This window comes from Amblyomma mixtum, chromosome 4 (genome assembly GCF_055824585.1).
Source record: "Amblyomma mixtum isolate Tamu chromosome 4, ASM5582458v1, whole genome shotgun sequence".
In the NCBI taxonomy this organism is placed as follows: Eukaryota; Metazoa; Arthropoda; class Arachnida; order Ixodida; family Ixodidae; genus Amblyomma; species Amblyomma mixtum.
The window spans coordinates 136,056,462-136,079,122 of NC_143015.1; the positions used below are offsets into that span (position 1 = coordinate 136,056,462).

A 22,661-nucleotide genomic window follows, 5' to 3' on the forward strand; every position below is an offset into this window, starting at 1 on the left:
TATCAATAATATACCACTGAAAGTACACATGACCAATTATTGGAAGTGTCAAGCGTTGGTTTGCAAGAGTTTTATGTCCAAAGAACAACAGTCACAAGCTTTAACTACACTAAATTTCAGTGCATTGTTTTGCATTTTCATTGTACATCAGGCTGACAGCCCAGATGTGTCGCACTGTTCAGGCTAGCCAGATGTCTAAGTTTAAGATGTCTCATTTAAGTTTAGTCGGGTGTAGCTCATGTTCAATAAATCAGAGTTCTGTAATATGAAGTCATCATCATCATCAGCCTTACTACACCCACTGCAGGGCAAAGGCCTCTGCCATGTCTCTCTAATTAACCCTGTCCTTTGCCAGCTGCATCCACCCTTTGCCTGCAAACTTCTTAATGTCATCTAATTATCTGCCACCTCCCACTATGGTTTACTTCCCTTGGAATTCATGTTGTTACCATCAGTGACCACCGGTTACCCTTTCTTCACATTACATGTCCTGCCCATGCCTGTTCTCGATTTCAACTAGAATGTCATTAACTGAAGTTTGTCCTGTTACCCACTCTGCACGCTTCCTATCTCTTAACATTACACCTACGATGAGGTGATATGAAGCGATGTTCAATAAACCATATTTCTGTGATATCATTTCAGTGCCGTATACTGGCTTGCGTACACTGCTTTCACTCTTTTGATGCCATCTATGGGAGAATAAAAAGTGAAAAGCACAGATCTGCTGTGCAAAACACATGGTGACCAACACAGAACCTTTTACAACAAATGAAAGTCAAACAGAAGTCCTCAGTGCTGTGATTAGCATACCCATTTATTGGCTAGGATGCATACAATTAAAGAGTTATGAACTCATTTGAATGCTAACATGAACTGTTATGAATGTAATTCATAGAAAGTAATGTATGGACTACATCATGCAAAGCAGTCCTACTGCTTAATTATTGGAGGTTGCAAATTTACTAGGGCAGCACACACTGAAAATACTTTCTTCATGTGTGGGATCAGGCTAAGCGGTACTCTGTTCCTTAGAACATGAAACATTTTCAACCTTTGGATTACTCTCTCAGCATGGATACGTACAGAGGCAATCTTGTAAGTCATGTCTATGCCATCATCAGACATTTGACCACCCGTTGAATTAAAAGGAGGCATAAGTAGCACCGCACCTTTCCCTTCTACCGTTGTGCGGATGCTTGGAAATCCTTTATCACTTAAAATTAAATCGCCTGGTCTAACAAGCTCCAGAAAGCCAGAGTCTTGGGTAATGAATGAGTCAGTGTGTCGCCCTCCATACACTTTGGATACGAAGCTTATCATACCATTAGGAATTATGCCAATTTAGAATTTCAGCGTGTATCCTCCCTTGTAATGTGAATACAAAATATGTTGACAGTCAGGGTTTGAGGGTGCTTCAGTGCGGATCTCGGTACAATCTATTATTAAGGTGCAGTTCGGGGGTAGTTTTCCTTAAATGGGGCAGGCAAAGAAAGTTTGATCGCTCTCCGGGAAGGCATGAAGACCCAATCCTTCAGAGCGATGCTTAAAATACCAAGTGTTTTCCTAAAAACAGTGGATGCTGTTGAGGGTGCAACACTGAAAATTACCCCTAGTGCATTATATGTTATCCCAAGACGTAGCTTGGCGAGAAACGAGCACAGCCTATCTTCCTTTGACATAGTATTGCGCCTGTACTTCGGAGGAGGCAGCAGGTTCAAGAGAAGGCAGAAGACTTGTAGCGTCACTCCACACAAATCTTGCAGCGCTTTTTCTTTTTGCTTTAGAGACTGAAAGCCTTGAAACCCACAGTTTTTCTTCCAGTTGCCATTCGTACTTGCAACCTTCAGCAGAATAAACAGAGAACACGGTGAAATTCACAGGCAAATATACTTTAGCAAGAGGATCTAACCAATGAAAATTGGTATTTACATCTCCCTGCAACTATGCTCATTCATTCCAAAAAGAAAATAAGCACCACCACTATAAAATAAGAGAATGTTATACAGGAATAAAAATTAACAACAAATGTAATCGCACTGAATCCAGAACTCCTCTGTTAGCCCTAACAAATTGTTAGCTACAATTAAGCACAACTGATAAGGGAAAACCGCAGCATAGTCCAACCTTGTGACTCATTTCTGCATGCACAACTTGAGTAGATGCATCAGTTCCATTTGTCGCAGAAAGAAGTATAGTAAGCTTTCCTTGAGCCACACACTCTTTGGTTTGGCATGCCTGAAAAAAAATTATGTATAAATGACTATGTTGTATTGCACTGACATGTTTTCAGTGCTACATGTGAACAGTGTTGAAAGGGCAGTATTAATAGAAAATTAATGTTGAATTTGTGTCGTTTTTTGTATACACAGAAATATGATCCCATAATTAAAAGGTGTCCTCACAGCATCTGTCTTTGCAATGAAATGACTTTCTCCTGCACCACACACACTCATTGAAGTATGCGAGTCACTTGCGCTGATCGTCGAAGCCGCAGCTGCGCTCATCTCCAGAAGTGCATGGCTGAGATCCATCATGTGAATGTCCTCTGTAATGGAGGTTCCTGGTTTATGCATTGTCGCTTCATCGTCAGTACTTCGTGATGGATTTTCACTTCCTGCACCGAGCTCTCTAGATGATATTGCCTGGTTGAGACGCCTTTGCCACCTGCACTGAACCGGTAAAAGTAACATTACTACCAACCTTAAACAGGGTGCAGCCAAACTCATCGTGCAATTAATTTTTATATTTGCATCTCATTGCCATTTTGAATGCCCTCCCAGTAACAATCCATGACGGGATTGAAAGTATCAAATAAAAAAGCAGAACTTATTAAAAACACAAAGCTGCATTTTACATTGGCAGTTTCACTTTTTCGTTTCATACCTTTGCGCCCTTTCCTTGTCAGGTGCTTTTTTTCTGTAGATCGGAGGGAAAACGGTAGGGATGTAGGCTGGATGTTGGCTAATGTTGCCTACAAAATGTCTGCTGCAAATTCGTGTGTGCTCCTTAGGCAACCAAACAGTTCCATCAGGACTGCATAAGAAAGAATAGTATTGTATATTAGCAATTGCCAACACACACACAAACACACGCACAGACACAGACAAAATCGCGCAAGTTCCGAAGGTAGCAACTCAAAGAATTCACGAGCTCCTCGAGTACAGCATAATATTAAGTACGAGTGTCATTCACAGGTTAAAATAGGATATAAATTCACAACAAAACAAAGCAAGAGTGCATGTTCTATCACTACGGCGTCTATCATACTGCCTGAGCTGGTTTCGGGCGTTAGAAGTGATAAAACTGCTCTCATAGCACCTAACTGTAATCGCCTAGCAGCGCAATGTTTGTTAAACCACGCTAGCATATTCATGTTAGAACATGCAACAACGACGGCCACACCTAAAAAAAACAATACGAAAAATCAAAAGCCACTACACTTGTGCTTGCGAGAACGCAACAAGTACCCGTAATCGTTAGTGCAGTCGTCGCGTGCATGCTCAGCGTTGAGTACCGGCTTGTAACCTGAACGAACGAACACAAAATACAAACGGCCGCAGCCGAAAGCACGGCATGGCTCTAGGGACTTACCTAACCCTCCTCACTGCGTTGATCCACGCTTGACGTCTTTCTTTTTCATACCATCGCCCCGGAAATCGGTACAGTTTTACTGGTGGATCAAACCCCTTGGTGTTTTCAGCACTGTTGTGGCAGCCGACAACACAGCAATACTTCGGGCCCCGCTTCCGCTTAGGTAGGGCCGCTTCTGCCATTGTGCAAATTGTACTACACGCTCGCCGAACAAGAGCACAAAACTGGCGACGCCGCAGCTACCCTGCTGCGCTCAGGACGGCCTCGGATCGCGTGCGCACACACTTGTCTGCCGGCGCGCAACGGCGCGCGCTGGCAGCTTCTCTCCCCAGTAGTTCACATTGTCGCCGCCAGATGGCCAGCAAACTTGAGCTGCGGAGCTATGGTTACTACGGTTGTCATTCATGAGCCGCCGCGGTGGCTAAATGGTTATGGTGCTCTGGTGCTTACCCGAAAGACGCGGGTTCGACCTCGGCCGCGGCGGTAGAATTTCGATGGAGGCGATATTCTAGAGGCCTCTGTACTGTGCGATGTGAGTGCACGCTAAAGAACCCCGGGTGGTCGAAATCTGCAGCCCTCTACTATGGCGTCTCGTACCCACATCCTTCGGGACTTCGAACTCCGTAAACCAAACCAAACCAAACAAATGCCATTCATGGAATGATTAAGACAGGCAAAGCAGAACGGTGGGTCTAAGAATTAATGTGCGGAAAACTAAAGTAATATTCAGCAGTCTCGGAAGGGAGCAGCAGCTTACGATTGGCAGCGACGTGCTGGAAGTGGCAAGGAAAATTACGTCTACTTAGAGCAGGTAGTGACCGCAGATCCGTATCACGAGAGCGAAATATTGTAACGGACTGGATTTCTAGAGAAGGCAAGCGTAGCAGGGGCGGCAGGAAATTAGGTGGGCAGATTAGATTAAAGGGGCATTTAGGACAACTCTACGAACAGTTCGGCATTTCGTGGCTTTGTTGTCGCTGGCCCAGCGGCGAAAGGTAATTTATGGCTGAGATATTTTCATTTCAAGTTGAAAAACTTCAACTTCGTCAAAAAGTAAACCGTGCGGGTACGCAAAGCGCATAGCCGCGAAGCACCAAAACAAACTCAGCTGAGCGTCGATCTGTTGCGCCGTCAAGTATATGTTTTAATTCGCTTCCAACATTCAGGTTGTCTCTTTCCATCTTCCTCGTGCGTTGAAAGTGCACCAATGGTTTCAAAACGAAAACTTCTATATATCAATATCGATTAAACGCGCGACCTTCATGCACGTTTGTCAGCCTGCTGCGAGAACCGTGGTGTTTTTGGTTATTTACTCATCGCGTTTGTAGTTGCGAGACTGAATTGTGGCGGGGGTACCTGTATTTTAGTTCTTACTTTTTTCTACAGTACAAGAGCTCTCTACATTACAAGAGTTGTCTATGACACCGGTACTCGGAGGGAAAATTTTTAGATGTAAGTAAAAAAAGGTAACTGACATTAACTGGACATGCTGTGAGCACAGCCAGCTTTGGAGGTCTGTGACAATGTAGACAAACGACAAAAAAAAAACACCTTAGGACGGCTAATTATCTCGTGCATTTGTTGCTGGCTGTTGTGCAATACAAATCGGCGCCCCTGTTATCACGATGAATGGGCCAGACGTCCCGTCCCAGGCAAATTTTTACAAGTGGTCTCGTCACCTATCGTGGGAGAAAGGACCGGTCCAGGGCAAATAACGCTTTAAAGTGCGGCCGATAGCTTACGTCGAAGGTCATATAGGCAGCGCACTGACCTGCGAGGTTCCATAAACTGCCCACGAGCGAAGGCAGCATTCTGAATCCTCGTATTCCAGCTGACACGCTTAATCGCTGTAGCAGTAAATAGGTGTTCGGAGACGAAGTAACGAAGTGAGCACAGTGTTTCACTGTTATTGAACAAAACAGACACTGTAAATAAACAACAGGAACAAGGTACAGTACAACAGTACCACAGACCACACAGTACAAACAGGCTTGTGGGAGGTAAGAGAAAGAACAGCGGCAAATAAATTTATATCGTCGCAGGACCAACCCCCGTGGTACAACTGTCACTTTGGCCGCCGGAACTGTAGATGGCTCGAAAGGAGTGCAGAACAAAAGAAAATGACAACAATAAAGAATGTCATGACACAGGACAAAAGACGCACTATAGAACTTTTAAATGTGCCAGTCGAGCCAGCCACTTTCTGAATCTCCAGGATTGCTCCGAGGTTGCATTTTCTTGAAACGAGTTCTCTAAAGCCAGAGTTGTGAACTCAGCGAAGCGTATGCGGGCCGAGCTTTCGGTTAAACGGCATTCTTTCCACATTCCAACAGAAGCAACTTCCTAACTGCCTTTGTGCGAGAATCGCTACCCAGTGCACTAGACAACGCAGGAAGAGTACACGAAAAGAAAAAAACAAAATAAACCAAACAACAAAAAAGAAAGAAAACAAAAACAAAGCGCTGACGCGTCAATTGGTTGCAACACAAAAATTCAAGAAGAAGGGTTAGTACACGCAGAGACGGCGAGTAAAAAAGTGTCATCACTGCAGAGGAACCATAGTCTTTCCAAAGGTCTCGGTCGCGTGGCGCTGCTCAAAGCACAGGAGAACGTGGATGAAAAAAATACCTTGCGAAACGCAAACCCACGGGACCGGCTTGTCACAGCGCTCGCGAGAAACCAGGTCGGTAAAGGATTTCCACGGGGAATGCAAAAACAGAGTATAGTGTGTGCGAACAAGCCAGCATGAAACTCTGCCATTTCGCCGGCCCGACTGGAAAGAAGACAGCCATGGCTCTAGCTTCGAGGCAGTGTGCAGTCGCGTCCTTCAGTCTAGCATCTGGATCTTGATCTTGCCCATGATCTTATCCGTCAACTCATTGGTCTCGTTGGCGCTTGCGTAGCAGATGAGCGTCTTGAGCCACTGCGGCTTCCATTTCGAGATGTTCTTGAGTCGACTGACGAATATGGGCCGCTCTGGGGCGACTTCGTCCGCCGCCTGCTGCGCATCCTCAGCACGTACCTGCGAAAAGGGAGAGGGGGAAGGAAAGGTGCGGTGACTGTCTTCGTTTCAAACCATACGGCACGCACGGTCCTCGGCCGCAGAGCTTTATAATCTGGGCGCCACCTAATCGCTCGCAGGCTTTAACCCCTACACCGTGCTTGCGCCATGGTGTCGGCAACGCCCTAGTGAAAAAAGTGTGTATATGGTTTTTACGTTGATTTTGATGGTATGCACGGTACAATATCATTAGTATGCATGGTATGGTATGGTGTGGTATCCCCATTGAAAATGTTGGTTTGGTTGGTTTTATGGGGTTTAACGTCTCAAACGACTCAGGCTATGAGAGACGCCGTAGTGAAGGACTCCGGAAATTTCGACCATCTGGGGTTCTTTAACGTGCACTGACATCGCACAGTGCAGAGGCCTCTAGAATATCGCCTCCATCTATATTCGACCGTCGCGGCCGGGATTGAACCTGCGACTTTCGAGTTAGCAGCCGAGCACCATAACCACTGAGCCACCGCGGCGGCATGTGTGTAGAGTTGAATGGGTGAGCAAACAGAATTATGGCACGTATGCTTCGACTTTACAGGATTAACCTCCCACAGCGACCCGGGCTGTGAGGGACGCCGTTGTGGGGGGCTCCGGATAATTTAGACCCCCTGCGGTTCTTTAATGCGCACGGATATGGCACAGTACACGAGCCTCCAGAATTTCGCCTCAATCGAAATGTCACCGCCGAGGCCAGGTTTGAACCCGGGTATGGTATGGTATGGTATGGCATGGCATCGCATGGAATGCTATGGTAAGTGGAGTTTAACGTCTGTCTGTGTCACTGTCTGTCTGTCTGTGTCACTGCCTGCCTGCCTGTCCGTCCCTCTGTCCGTCTGTCCGTCCGTCCGTCTGTCTGTCTGTCTGTCTGTCTGTCTGTCTGTCTGTCTGTCTGTCTGTCTGTCTGTCTGTCTGTCTGTCTGTCTGTCTGTCTGTCTGTCTGTCTGTCTGTCTGTCTGTCTGTCTGTCTGTCTGTCTGTCCGTCTGTCCGTCTGTCTGTCTGTCTGTCTCTGTCACTGTCGTCCAGCGTTCGTGCTGCGTGTGTCTTTTTTCTTCGTCCTGTGTCTTGCGCTGAAAAAAAAATGCATTCTACGTAGAGAGACTAGCCCGTCTTTCCACTTCAACAAGTCTGCCAGGCGTGTATGCATATATACTGCCCACTGTGCAAGCTGCCCGCAATGGACGGTGGAATTAAATTAACGACTTGTCGCGAGAAGTTGCTCGGTAAGAGCACCCAGGGTCTCACAAACCCCACCGATGGCAGCACCTGCCAGCACTGGGAAGTGGAGCATTGCTCTACCGCTGCACAACTGCACCAAGGGTAGTGCGAGGACTCCCAGGATTCTGTGAATGTAAAGTAGAGAATAACCCATTGGGCGTATATGGGCATTATAACCCATTAACGCTATAAGAACAACTTGTATTCGTGAACAATGTACACCCGAACACCGGAACCGAGGTTAAAGCTGAAGTGCTAGCGCACCTAATTTGCATTTGGCTTCACTGCGCGAATCGACCGCAATTTTGTTTGTACATAAATTGACGTTTGCGTAGCTTTCCCTGAATTTCGCGATTTACGCAAAAAATAGGAAGAGGCTCCTGGAAACTGACAGTGAACATTGCTGGTGGGAGATACGACTGTCCCCTACCTCCTCTAGAAGGCGGGAAGGAGGATGGGAGAGGGGGAACGTTTGTTGCCTTTTCCCTTTCCCACTTCTTCCCGTCAGGGCCAAAAACTGGTCCCAGCTTAGAGGATGTTGTCCCAGCGCCCCTCCCACCCTTCCAGTCAAGCGCCCGGCTTCCAAAGGGCACGGCCGGTCGTGCACAGGTGTTCGCGCTTGGGACAGGCTCTCCTAAACCTTGGGAAGCAAAACCCGTTTCGAACGACTGCGCGATGCTGCACTTGCAGAAAAAAGCTTTGCTCCTGTGGTGGTGCACCAAATGCTACCGGGATAACAAAAGGAATCCTTGGTGTGCACTTAACAGTGGTGGGGATTTGCACATTTAAAAGGCAATTCTGGCGACTTTTCGATATTCATCGATCGAAATGAAATTTTAAGTCTGTATTCTTTATGGTAGTCTGATCTCTCATGTAAAATTTCGCACCTGAAAGCGGCGTAGTTTTTCCGCAAAGGAATTTGGAATACAAGCGCTCCTCGACGCGAGCTGACGCGAGCGGCAACCATCGATCAAGCAACTTCTACAGGCCACCCTGTACTGTGACGTCACTGGCGTGTCGGCGTGTCAAGCTGGTCAGGCGCGCGCTGGCGCTGGCAGTGCAGGGGAAAACTGAAAATTAGTTTTGATTAAAGTAAATTACGCAGTCACGGACACCTGACCCGCGACGTAAGAGGAGTGATAGAAGGAAGGAGTGAAAGAAGAAAGGAACAAAGAGGTGCCGTAGTGGAGGTCTCCGGAATTATTTCGGCCACCCGTGCAATTTCGCGCCATCTCAACGTGCCTGAGGTGATGTGTACGCCAGAGTTATGGGTCACGGCAACTTCTGTTGTTCTCTGGGGTGCACAAATTCTTCATCTGTGACAAAGGGCGTGATCTACCATAGGTTTCCTAGCGATAAGAACCTTCGCGACAAGTTGGTGAGAGCTGTCCGCCGTGTCAGCTGGTCTCCGAGGATGCATTCCCGCTTGTGTTCGGAACATTTCGCGCCAGATTGCTAAGACAGCGTGTACCTCAGAGAGAGCTTTGGACTCGCTAAGGCTTCGTTCAACCGGCGCTTGAAGGGAGATTCTGTGCCACCGTTATTCGAGTAGAGCCGCCCATCGCAGCGGCCAGCTCAACGAAGCGCGGCCGTCAAGATGAAGCGGAGCACGGTAAGCGTGCTCAAAGTATGTTGGATTGTGTAAGTGTGGCTGGCGTGAATTCACTTCCAAAAGCTCGCCGTCGAGACAAAGCTTCGCAAAGAGAGGACTGTTGGTGATGCATGCCCCTGTAAGGGCGTTGTGCACCGCGGCAACGTTCCGGCAGCAGATTCTTTCATCACGCTGGGTCGGCCGGCAGTCGCCACACGAACAGCTGTCAGCGGGAGCATCACGTCAACTTTTGTTCTGACGATTGTGTCATAAATTCATGCACGAGAATTGACTCAAGCAGTTACTTCTCCGAGTTCAGACCGTCTCCTTGCTGCAGGTGACGCGCGGCCTGTGGTGTGACTCGGTTGGCTCGCACGGCGGTGAATAATACCTGAAGGGCGACTAAACCGCTTACACATTCAACACGACTTCACTCCAGAGGAGGCGGAGCTTTGGCGCCATATGTTTTGGATCTCCCCGCTCCCCCGTAACATGGACACCGACATGCACGAAAACAGACGACAAGCGCGGGCTCGGGTTCTTGAGAGACAACACGGCTCCCGACCCGGTGTATATTATGTAGGCGTAGCAGGGCCATCGTCGAAGGGATTTTACACGGCTGCTGTCGTTCTCCAGGTAATGCACGTTGATGGACTCTCCTTTCGAGCCCCGAATTCAATACGAGCCGAGGAAGTAGCGATAGCGCTTGCTGCTGCCCACGACAATTCGAGAATCATCATTACGGACTCCCGAAGAGCATGTGACCATTACTTGGCAGGGGAGATCTCCCCCTTAGCTGCTTGCATTCTATGACGGACTGCCACTGATCCGACACCGAAAAGAATCATTTGGGCTCCTGGCCACCAGGGCTTACGAGGTAATGAGGCCGCTGACGTGGCTGCCCGAGCGCTTATTCACCGGGCTCCTTATCCCAGCTCTTCTGGCTCGGAGACTAACCAGCCGCTGCTGCGATTCAGGGAAATAATAACGCATTATAGCGACAACCACCGCCTTTTCCCGGCCCCTGCAAAGGGGCTGAGTAAGATGGAGGAGCGAACTTTAAGGCGCCTGCACACAGGTACTCTACTCTGTCCTGCAATCATAAAACATTACGATCCTAACACGAATGGGCGATGCCCTTACTCTGGGGAGAGCTGCGATATCTTCCATATGGTGTGGGCATGAACTCAAAATCCCCACCTCCCCCCTTCCCCTACCCCTTCCAGAGAGGCATGGGAGACTGCCCTCCTCAACTGCTCCTCGCTTGAGTCCCAAAGGGCTCTGGTGAAACGGGCGAGAGACGGGGCTTTGTCATGCGGTGTGCCGGACTAGGGACGCCGACCATGTAGCGGGGCCACTCTGTGGCTCCCAAGCTTTATTTCATCAATTAAAAGTTTTCACCCCCACCACCACTCGTCCAGTCCAAAATCGTCGAATGAGTCGTCTTTTATAGACTCGCTGGTCTCGGAAAAGCTGTTCACCGCGCTTTCAGTCATGTCGACAGCGCGGCTAATTGTAGTTGCGATATCTTCGGGGACTTCACAGCTCGGCGAACACGGGAGTGACGTCACAGTAAATACCGCACGAAGGCACCTCCCTCATTTCGGTTTGGCGGTTTCGGTTTCAAGTTTTGCGTTTTTTGCTGTTTAAAAATCATTTGAGGGTTGCTTTTGAAAACCTTGTTTCGTACACATTACAGGAGGTTCTTAGGAACACTAAACAGCCATTAACTTAAAGGGACTGTGAGGAGAGCTATATTAATATTTTTTTTACGGCAAAATCCGATAGTTCGGCATTTCATGGTTTTGTTGCCACTTGGCCGGCAGCGAAAGATGCATTTATTTCTAAGAAATTTGGATTCGAAGTTGAAAAAAGTTTTTCCCACCGCTCTGATTCAAACTTGGGATTCTCTCATGACGACACAGGACTAAGTGACGTGAAACATGACGTGCAGATGACGTAATGCAAACTCCGTGATTTCTGCCGGCCAACAGTGCGGCCTGGCAGCAGCCGAAAAGAAAGCTACCACCGGCCGGACGTTAAAGGCATCTATCGGCTATAGGCCTCTTGCGCTGGAGTTTGAGGTAACGTGGCGGCGCCTGGTGGCGGCAAGGAAAAGTTGGCTGGGTAGTACCACGTTGGGTCAGTAGTGAGGCCTGGCTGTGGCGGCACTCATTTGTAGCCTGCGTTTTGCGTCGATTAGCACGTTTTTCTAAGCTGTTGTGAGTGCAACAAGGCTCGTCACTTCTGACCGACCACGCCGCGGCCCGACCGTGGCTTAGTTTTGGAAAACCGACGCTCCGTGTGCCTTTGGACGAAATGCAGGCAGCAGAAGGAATCGGCGACGCCGATCCGCCCGAGAGACCTCGCTCAGTCTCCAAAAAGCGTCACCGTCGGTACTGCTGCGTCGTGGGCTGCCACGAGCAAGAAGGTCTGGATCCAAGTGTGAAATTCCATCGTTTTCCTTCGTCTCAAGAAGCGGAGCGCCGGGCGCGCTGGATAGCTGCAGTTCGACGCACTGAGTAAGCGAACCTTCGCGTTGTGCTGGCTGCTTCGCCTGCCTTGATGTTTGTTTGGTTATCCGCGTTGCTGAAATTCTTTCTTTTTGCACATGCAGACCGGACGGCAAACCGTGGGATGCAGTGCCGAACACCAGAATATGCAGTCGCCACTTTGTGGGTAACAAGAAAAACGATTCGGCCAGTCATCCCGCATATGTCCCCACAATCTTCCCCGCGGTCTACAGCCGGCCTCATCTGCCCGACTCTTCAAGTCACTTGGAACGGTTTCAGAGGTGAGTAGGCCGTTTTATGCGCCAGGTGATCCGCTGGTTATCCTGTGGTAGGGAGCGTCGGCTGCTGCTGCTGTTGTGCTCTGTAGTGCTTCCAGATGACTCCTGTTTCGTCTGCTGCCGTCTGCTGCAGTTAAGCGTCAGATTTTAGTACTTCAATTGATTTTTTTTTCTCGTCATTCCAAACGTTTAGGTGGCGGAAAAGGGGCCTTAAGCAGAGTTTCTGCGCTGCTGGGAGCAACGTCCCAGATATGAAAACTGCGTCCGAGGAAATCTTCGACGAGAGAAACGAAGATGTAAGCATAAAATTTTTCTGAGCAGAACTACTTGCGTTGTTGATGTATAATTTTGCATTTCTGAACATTATCACATCCTTTACATTACAAACCTGTACTTATTGAAGTCTTTACATTTTTGCCCCTTTTACTTACCATGCAGCCATCAACCCAGAGTGTTCCGACTGCAGAGTGTTCCGACTGCACCGAGGTTCTTGATGACCACACAAGAGCAGATGTACATGGAGGCTTTCCCACGGCATCAACTCAAGGTGATGAAGCCTGCCACCCCACACCTCCGAAAGACGGCTTGCCTTCTGCAGGCACCCAGCAATGTGAAAGGTCATCCCAAACTGATGACCAGCAGACGGTGACACGTGCAGTTGGCCCGCACTTGAGGGTTTGCTACTTCTCGGGTTTTGAAAGCATTGTAAGTGCCCCCGATGCATTACAAAGTTTGTGTGGGGTGGACAGCAATGTGTTTTCATTATTGCTTAATCTTTTACCAACTGTCCGGGAAAGAGCAACTGATGTCACAGTTGAGAACAAACTTCTGATGTTTCTTATGAAAATGAAACTCGGAGTATCTTTTACCGCCATTGGTGTCATGTTTGGGGTGCATGAGAGCACTGCCTGCCGTATTTTTTATTCAGTTCTCAACACACTGGCAGAAATAACAAAAGATTGGATTTATAAGCCCCCTATTGAAGACATAAAACTTGCACAGCCTGAATGCTTCAAGAAAAATTACCCGCAGTGCACTCTGATCATTGACTGCACCGAAGTTAAAACTGAGACGCCGTCAGAAGTTCGGCAGCAGCACATGCTGTTTTCTTCATACAAGGGCTGTTACACACTTAAATTTTTAGTTGCAATTATTCCTAATGGAATGGTAGTTTTTGCTTCTGAGCCTTTCGGTGGACGATGCTCTGACACACAAATCACTCTTGAGTCTGGTTTTCTGCAGCTCATTGAACCAGACGACATGATATTGTCGGACAAAGGTTTCCCTGGCATTCGTACACAACTTGCTAACAAAGGAGTAGTAATGATAATGCCGCCCTTTTCAGCTGGAAGTGGCGTCCCATTTTCTCCTGAAGAAATGGAACAAACCTACAGAATTGCATCTGTGCGAATTCATGTTGAAAGGGTAATCCAAAGAATTAAGCTTTACGGAATCCTGAAATCTGAAGTTCCAATTTCACTTATTTCATCTATGAAGGAAGTTTTCCATATGTGCTGTGTTTTAGCAAACCTTCAACCTCATATAATTGCAATGACATAAGTACAATGACAAGAATGTGGCCTTTTAATTTGAACTTAAAGGTGCAGTGAAGAGGAATCTGAACTCGTCTTTCTGCCGCGGGAACTCCATCTACACGTTCCTAGCATTCTTAGAAACCTCGATTTATTGCCCTGTGTGGCCGATTTCCCTCATTAAATCGAATTAACGTCCGGCTCCCGCCTTTTTTTTTTAATTCTCCCCGCATGGTGAGCGGAGTCGACCAACGCGTGGAGTGCCTTTCACCCAGTCCCGTGGCGGCTTGCCGCTCTGCCATTGGCGGAGTGATACGTAGTAATCCTTAGAAGCAAACAGTCTGCGCGTATTTTTATTTCTGCGGGCTTATATTGCGGCTATATTATCTGCAAATGAAACTGTTTATTCACGGAAACCTAAAAAACTAAGTAAAGTGAAAGCAAAGCCTCCACGGAGCTGGCTGAAAAGGCACTCCACGTGTTGGTCGACTCCGCCCACCGTACAGGGAGAATTCGAAAAATAAAGGCGGGAGCCAGACGTTAATTCGATTTAATTAGGGAAATCGGCCATAGAGGGCAATAAGTCGCAGTTTCCCGAGGCAAAAAGACGAGTTCAGATTCCTCTTCAATGCACCTTTAAATAGCTGTGGTGTTTCCTTAGGCGCTTTAATGTATATATGACTTAATGTTCGAAAGCTGCTGATATCCTGTGAAAGACACCGTCTTAGAGGGCACTAGATTAATTCTTGCCATCTGGAGTTCTTTATTATGAACAGTAGGCTGGTGTGTTTGCAGTTTGCCTTTGTTGAAATTTAGCCACTACAGCAGGGATTTTGTTCCATGTTCTTCCAAATGCAAAAAGATGCCTGAACAGGTAGTGCCCATATTGTCTAATGATGCATAGTCTTTTCTTGCCATGATATTTATGTGTACATGTGTTGTTACAGCCAGAACTTTATTTTTTTCCCTAATCTGCAGTGGTTTTCCGTGTATTCTTTTTTTTGTTTTCAACCTCTCCTCTGCAGTGCCACTCAATGACACTGTGGGTGTTATGATAAATAATTCAGCTTTGTGCATGCTGGAAGGTGTGGTACATTAGTGCACAGTACCACATCAACTTAGTTTTCGTTCTTGCCTAGGCCCAACTTATGTTCCAAAAAGAAAAAAAACTTGCAGGATTGTTTCATTGCGGGCTGATGCAATCGGAGAAAGGAATTGTGGGAAATAGTGTTTAGTTAGAGGGAATTAAGCAGCAGGGGAGTGAGAATACTTTCTGGCAGCATGGGCGACCACAGTGCTATTGACAGATTGCGTCTCATATCTGTCGATGGGTTCAAACACATTGGGTGTCAGTTTGTATAGCTGCATTCATATGATGGTTACCTCTGTGTAGGTTTAGTGGTAGTTATCTGTGGTGGCAACAATATGCCTTATTCATCAGTATTTGCCGTTTTCTTTGGTATAGAGCATGTATGCGACGTTACTGTGTTGAGAGCTCTCAGCATAGCACATTGCCATGGCGTGTTGCAGTGACATATGTGACATTAGTGGATGCAGGCCAGAGGGCTGTGATGTGCGTTACCATAACATGAGCTGACACTATGCACGTCATTGCATGTTATTCAATCATGTCGGGTGGTCTGTGCTGTAGACATTGTTGTCATTGTGAAAGTGAGGAAAGACTAAGAAAAGCCTGCACTGTAAAACTGCAGGCATTGCATGTGTCTTATGAGCTAGCTCCTGTGCATGCACTGGCTCTCTGCTAAGTATGAGTCAACAGGCTGGCAGCAGTGAACATTGTGAAGCTGGACATGTAATAAAAACAATTTATTTGAAAACCTTGGCATCAATCTGCAATGCAAAAAATATCACAGCACAAACATTTCTCACGTACCTCTACACTGATATAAATACTTGCCCCCTACGCACATCAGCACATCTTGCTTCAACTCTTGAGAAGCCAGACAAGGTCTATACAAACTAACATCAAAAGTGGTTAGCAGTGTATTAGAGGCTACACGTTTGAGGCTTACAAGGGTACATGCGCAGTCTAGTTGGTTATGCACAGTTCTCAAAACAGAGCAAGAATATCCAGACGCACACAGGAGAGGACATGCACAGCACTGAGTATTTCCTTTCCTGCGTGTCTGAGTTTTTTTCCACTGTTTGAAGAAGCATACACGTGTCAGATGACTGCTTCGGTAGGTGTACTCACCTCACATACTCAAAAGCCAATGCAACAAGTCTGGAAGCCGTTGACACATGCTAGCTTCCACTCCACTGTGAACACCTGTGAGATAAGTGAATGCAGCAAATGAACCTTAAACAAGGTGCTTAATGTAGAAATTAAAATAAAAATGTTCGAGCCTGGGAATTGCTTCTGACAAAAAGTGCTCATCACGCTCAACAACAATCGTCACAGTTTGCTTGGAAGTGTAAACAACAAAAAAGCACTGTGTTGTGTTCGTTACATACATCGCAGTTTGAACTTGTGTGTAATACTGATGACGCTTGTTGACTGCCAAGTGCCCATCTCTGTACACAATGTACTTGATGAAGCTTACTTCATTATTGTGGTCGATAAGTACATCGTCTTTCCTGGAGTATGGGCACTTTATCTCCAGCAGCGTTGTCTGGTCTCCATACTTGAAAAGTCCGTCGGGGCTGGCACACAGCCATGGCTGCTTCAGGTGCACAATGAGCCCAACCTGAAGTTGTAATTGTTGAGAGTTTGTAGTGCAGAATATGCCACATTCCAAGCTGTTTTTATGCGTAAATGATACAAAAGGCTTTCAATCTGCACTTCCCTAACAAAACTGTTCACAATTTATTACAGCGCGGTCAAAGGCATTATGTCATTCAATCTTTCAATGAAGAAAGACGGTAAAACATTCTGACTTCGGACTGCGGGCCTGCTTTTTACATAATGTATTTAGAAGCATCACTGCATTCGATCGTTCTGCCAAAAAGGGACCTGCTACTCTTATTTTACATTGTAGGTGCTGGAATGCAACATATAATGAAGACTGCCAGATATGCTGGTGGTAAGCATATCATTTTGGCAGTGCTAACCTGCATTTAAAATTGGCATTTTTTATTTGATTGCTTTTTTGGTTTTATGAACTAATGAGTTAAGCTTTCATCCACACTTCGTGACATTCAAACAGAAAAAAGTTTTCTGATGTAGTGCTACTGAAAAAAAAACAGTTGTATATGTACTCATCTGGAAATTTGTGGTAGTCATTACAACTCACATACCAATTTTTCTAACATAAGAGAATTTCATGCAGCTCACAGCTTACCTGCAAAACAGTCACTCCGGTTTTCTGCTCGAACTGTTCCCTGGCTACAGCTTCAGTCTTTCGTCCTAAGGAAATGAAGGAATTTACAACATTTTGCGCACCAGTCTAAAATCAGCTCATTACAATTTACATGCTGCATTCAGTTTACCGTGCATAACTGCCTTCCCAAAGAAAGGCTTCCTGTGCATAATTTGTTCGCCAAGAGTGTCTAGTGGTAGCCTTCTAGCGACAACTGAATGGGCGATTGAACTTGACAGCCGGATCCTGCGTTCATAGTGCCACCTGCGCAAACAGTGACAATGAAACACTTTTCCATTTTCTGCCTATTTTACGCATTATAATTATCTTTTAAAATGCTGCAATGTAGTAAAATCACAAACATTGTATTGATATCTCAGCTGACTTACCTTTTGCAGCCAGCCTGCAGGACTGTACCCACAGCAATCTCCTCGGCATTCTCTTTGGAACACAGCACTTTAGAAGAAAAGAACTCTGTTTCTTTTCCAGTCATTTGTGTGGTGAGGTTGCATCGTGATATGGTCAGCACGCTTGGTGTCTTAGAGGCTGCTGCCATTACATTGTACACAGGCATGTCTGCCTCCCATGCTATCATTTTTTGTAGACTTGAAAGGTGAGAACTTTGCAAAGCTGCTTCTTTACTTATTGAAACACTCCTATTCTCATCTTTTTGTGAGGCACTCATTAAAGCTATTTTTTGGATGTCATTGTGAGGACAGGCTATTTCAGAAAAATGTTCATAGCTGTATGATGGGGGAACCCGGTTGGGGCATGTGCCTCCAATGAATATCTTCTTCGGACCTGCGACATGGGTAGATAGAAGATAACATACCTGAGTTGATGTCAACAGACAGTATAATACTACATATGTGTAGACATAAACTGCACGTATAAAAAAGAGTACCTGCCCAAAGACAAATGGTAAAACTTACGACCGAACAGGTCTTCAACAGATTCTCTGGCATCTATATTCGGCTTCTGTGAAGGGCGGCCCCAGGTTTGTGGAACCTCTGTACATGATGCCGGCTGGAACTCATTCACCCACAGCACCACAGCAGCAGCATGCTTGCATTTGCCCAAGCCAGCCTTGCATGTGCATTTGCTAGTGATTATGTCACGTTGAGATGAAAGCTGAAATGTATATGTAGTGTTAGTAAAACTTGGTGCTGAGCTATCTGGTTATACATTCTTTGAGATAGGCAAGCACCAAAAAAAGACAAAAAAGTCTTCTTTTGGTGCTTACCTCTCTCAAAAAATGTATATGTAGTGAGCAGCCGCATATGCAGGCGTAGAATGAGAATTTATGCATTCTACAACACAACTTGTCTAGTACATCCCTACATAGGCAGTTGGACCAAGGAAGCAATAAAAGTGTACCATGAAAATCACCAAACAGTAGGGAATGCGCAACAGGGAAGCAGCAAAATGTGAGAACGAACAGCATAATTCAAAGATCATATTAAGGGAATGGACAACACAGCAAAGAGCACAAAAAAAAATGCATGGTATAATTCATATGCCATGTGAACATCTCATTCAGATAATCACTATTAAGGCAAATCGACATAGCAGCAGGCATGGTTGGCGATTCTCGACTAGGAGACCCGGCCACTGAGACAATTGACAATTCGACCGATGCAACGTGGTGAGGTGGCCAGGTGCGTGAAAAAGACCACAAATGGGCGGGTTGATTAGGTGCGAATTCGCTTCCCACTACGAGCAGCCCAGCGTGGAGAGTGAAATGTGCACATTGTCGACCTCAAACCAGCACGTATGTGGCAGCGCGGCATCACTGATAACAGCGAACGTGTTCGAGCGATGTCGTTTTAAGGATGAAAAGCTACATCAAGAAAACGACATCAAGCGCGCAGCGCACAAGCTCGCGCTGCAGCGTTATTCGGCTGCGAGCTCATATATGCATTGCATCATGTTAGCATTTGCTGAAGGAACAGATGGCGGCTACTACAAAGCAGGCATGACTACTTGTTTAGCGAGATGCAGTGAACAAAGACTGCAGGAGGCCCACCGTTTCGTGGCATGCTGAAAGACCGCTGCTGGCGCGGCGTGTACCGTCCTGCGCTCGAGCAGTCCCGTATACATGTCTGTTTAGCGCTGCTGCGATTTCATATATTGCAAGCATTTAATCGCGTTGATGCGCTTGAAGCGTGCAGACCTTACCTGAAGTTCAACTTCGTACGTGACTCTCTTAACTTGCGAATGACACCGCGCTGAAACTTCGCCGTTTACTTCTTGGACAGCGTACACGTACTTGGCGTTGCATAATTTTTTGCCTTTACACAGCGTGCCAGCCCTGAAAAAATCTTCGACGCCCGATATTCGCTGCAGGCCATGGCGCAGCACAAGCGAAAGTCGCGGCTCCATACTGCCAACGTGCTTTCTGAAGCAGACGCCAGAGCCCGGTACTACCCAGCCGAGGGCAGAGGGCGCTCTTTAGCACCATTTTCGCAGCGCCCCCTGGGCAATGCAAGAGGCCTATTGCAGCCGTCGCTAACGTCGCTTCGTTTACGTTTGCACTGGCGTTTTGATAGCGTTACGATGGATCCCGTTCTCGAAGTCGTCAGCTGAGTTCTAGCAAATAGACACTTTTAGCATACCGTGTACCTTGTTACCGTTAGCGGAATACCGGGAGCCGGCCTACCGCCGGTGATCAGGCGATGATTGGTCCCGATGCTGCAGGAGCGCGCGTAGCTGTTTAAAGCCCCTCGATAATTTGAAAGTAGCGTCTTTCTGTGAACTATGCCGCTGCGCCGCGCACCCTCGCCGATCGTCCTCTCTCACCTCTCCCATCGGCGCTTTTCTCAACGGTGATTGGCTCCGCGGGCGGTCTCCGGGAAAAGCGCGCGGAAAGTTCTCTCTTTTTGTGTTTTCATTTTTCGTCGGCGCCATTTTTTTGCCAGCCGCCACTGCTACGACCGAGCTCCCTGGCATTGCGCGCTTGCTCTTCGCGTTATGCGCGCTCTTTTAGTGCAGCACTATGCCGAGTTGCTGCGCATTTCAGTGCACAAGCCGGCGTGAAAAAGCCTTTGTTCTTTTTTCGATTCCGAGCGGCAAGAAAGACAGCATTAGAAGAAAAAAGCGGCTCCACAACATCGGCCGCAAGAACTTTACCACGACGAAGACCTCCCATTTCTGCGAGCAACTGTGCATTTCTTGCAAGCGACTGTGTATACTGAAACTGCATGCATGCGCATCACAAAGCCAACAACCTCACTTAATTCACTGATCATTTTGCGTCGTTATGCATCTTATTGTTGTCACTTCATGGTTCCGCTCAACGTGCTATAATAGCGGCGGCTAATGCATACAATGTGTGTGCATGTGTTAGCAAGTGTGGAAGCAAAAGTGTTGGCATGCGTGCAGCCGTATCCGCGGTGCGGTAAATTTTTCGAACATCTGGTAATGGTGCACATCGCAGTAATGCGGCGCATGTCCCGAGCGAGATTTAACCTAGATATTTTTTATGAATGCTACTTGTCTAACGATCTACGCTTATTTGTTGTTTTGCTGAACCGTTACACTTCTACCAGGTGAGTTTAACAATTCCACATTCTCGGAAAAGACCTCACATTGCATTCACATAAATAATTCATTTTTTAATCACTTCAGTGCTTTCCATTGTTGCCTAAATGTGCTCAAGTATTGTAAATATCCAATGCATGCCATTTTTGTATATTCATTGCTGCAGTTTGTGATCATTTGATTTAGTTGAGCATGGTCGCGTAGCCTTTTGTTGAATACATCATCCACTCAAAAACTATATGCCTACATCTGAGCTGTTTCATTTCCCTAAGTATGTTTTTGTTTTCTGTGTTTTGTTTTGAGGACTGCACCCAACTGGTGACAGATGTCCACAGCTGGATTATTCGCGGTTTTTATGTATATTTTCGGCGTAAAACTACACGACTCATCTGTAATAAACATTGCATCTGAAAAAACTGTGTGTCATATTGTGACTGTATCTATACTCAAGACTTATGTTAGTCAGGCACTTGCTTTAGGATAGCCCTGACTGTGGCTGACCAACTTGCTAAGACAACTTTCTCTTTGGTTTTGTCACGGTCGCTGCTATCAGTTTTTTTTTCTTTCCTAACGTAACATCTCTTAAGCGGATTTAAAAAGGAATAGAATGTAGACGGAAAATGCCCAAGTGTGCGAAACTTTGGGGGTGGTATACCTAAATTTGGAAGCCAACACTGACCTTCCCATAGTCAAATAGACCTTTCCACAAATTCCGCCGCGCCACCAAGCGGCCGCGCAAAGCACTCTGGGAATACGGAGCGCCGCGGCGCCCGCGGCGCCGCGCTCGCGTCTTTTCGTCCGTCTCTCCGACTGCGCCTGCTCACCGGAAAGCCTTCCTCTGCCATCTCGTCGCCATCGCTGTTTCTTATACCTGTGCTACATGGGAACGTTCGAATGGCATCTGAGTCGAATGACATTCGAGAACTGGAATGACATTCGGACTCGACGGACGCGCGCGGTGCTACACGAAACCTTCCAAGCGCATTCGAAAGCCTCAGCTCGTTTTCAGTGTACAACGATGACGACGGCGGTGGTCACACCGCTCCGACAACGACACTATCACGGTCAACAGCAGCATGTGATTATAGTGAAATATCTAGTTTACTATAATATGATTGCAGTGGGACATGTTTTTCAGGCCAACGACACCGACGAATCCGATCGGCGGACGGTCAGCCTTGTCGGCGGCAGAGCGAAAGCACGGTGATGAGGCGGCGGTGCAAATATGTTCGCGCTTCTAAATGAGCGAAACGAACGGCCATATTTCACATGTGCAAACCTGAACAGTCACCAGCGATAAGCGCCTGCCAAATTAATTTCAGTCGACGATGACTCCCTTCCCTTCCGCGACGACTAGGCCGTAGGATAGGATCTGTGATTGCGACGGTCGTGATGAGCGAATCACTAGCTTTAGCGAATGAAAATGGTCACCGAGTGTGGCTTTGGCAATAGTGACCTGAAATTAATTATTGCTTACATCGCTGGGCACGCATATGATGAACGTGAAACGCCGGTGTGACCCAGACTGCCGAGCCGTGCTTTACGGCCAGCAGCAGTCGTCGCCGTCGCTAGCTTGTGGATAACAAGTTAGGCCGTTTCAATTAAAGCGAACGGTCGCCAAACATACTTCTGGATAAAGTAGTTTAAAATAAAGTACTGGTCACGTCGGAGGAAGCCGGGACAAAAAACGAGAACCGCCGGTCCTGCGCGATGTCAACAGCCCGCGGTTGTTAAGTGTTTCTCAGGCGTGCGATCGCATTATCGCTTCCCACACATTATCGCACTGCGTAAACAAGCACGGCTACAGCCGGTAAAAAAGAAAACAGGTTGATTAATAGAACTAAAGCGCCGATTGCGTTTTATGTCATGAGAACGAGTACTAACTGTTCGTACGCAGCGATGTAAACAACAATATGAGTGCAGTTGTCCTCATGGCGCACTCCTGGGTAAATTTCATGCTGACGCGGTAAATGCCAAGCCTAGACATTTTGGGTGGGCGTTCGCCTCGGGTCCATCCTC

The 22,661-nt window shown here is 47.0% G+C and overlaps 3 protein-coding genes and 1 pseudogene across 4 annotated transcripts in view; 2 read left to right on the forward strand and 2 right to left on the reverse strand.

The window, feature by feature from the left end:
• The window catches only part of LOC149348342 (uncharacterized), a 358,890-nt gene that overhangs the window by 45,817 nt on the left and 290,412 nt on the right, over positions 1-22,661 (forward strand). The window lies entirely within an intron of this gene.
• Positions 934-3,777, reverse strand: LOC149348345 (uncharacterized; annotated as a pseudogene). Its single transcript, XR_016292245.1, has 5 exons — positions 3,595-3,777; positions 2,887-3,036; positions 2,406-2,667; positions 2,128-2,238; positions 934-1,844 (listed from the first exon to the last, which is right to left on the reverse strand). The product of XR_016292245.1 is annotated as an uncharacterized LOC149348345 (transcript).
• LOC149348346 (uncharacterized) lies at positions 11,664-13,982 on the forward strand. Its single transcript, XM_089585798.1, has 4 exons — positions 11,664-11,981; positions 12,077-12,253; positions 12,444-12,546; positions 12,689-13,982. The coding sequence occupies exons 1-4, from the start codon at positions 11,779-11,781 to the stop codon at positions 13,808-13,810; spliced, it is 1,605 nt and encodes a 534-aa protein (XP_089441924.1). The 5' UTR covers positions 11,664-11,778; the 3' UTR covers positions 13,811-13,982.
• LOC149348347 (uncharacterized) lies at positions 16,097-19,484 on the reverse strand. The gene is made up of 6 exons (XM_089588074.1): positions 19,281-19,484; positions 18,035-18,233; positions 17,492-17,903; positions 17,233-17,366; positions 17,085-17,149; positions 16,097-16,490 (listed from the first exon to the last, which is right to left on the reverse strand). The coding sequence occupies exons 1-6, from the start codon at positions 19,482-19,484 to the stop codon at positions 16,104-16,106; spliced, it is 1,401 nt and encodes a 466-aa protein (XP_089444200.1). The 3' UTR covers positions 16,097-16,103.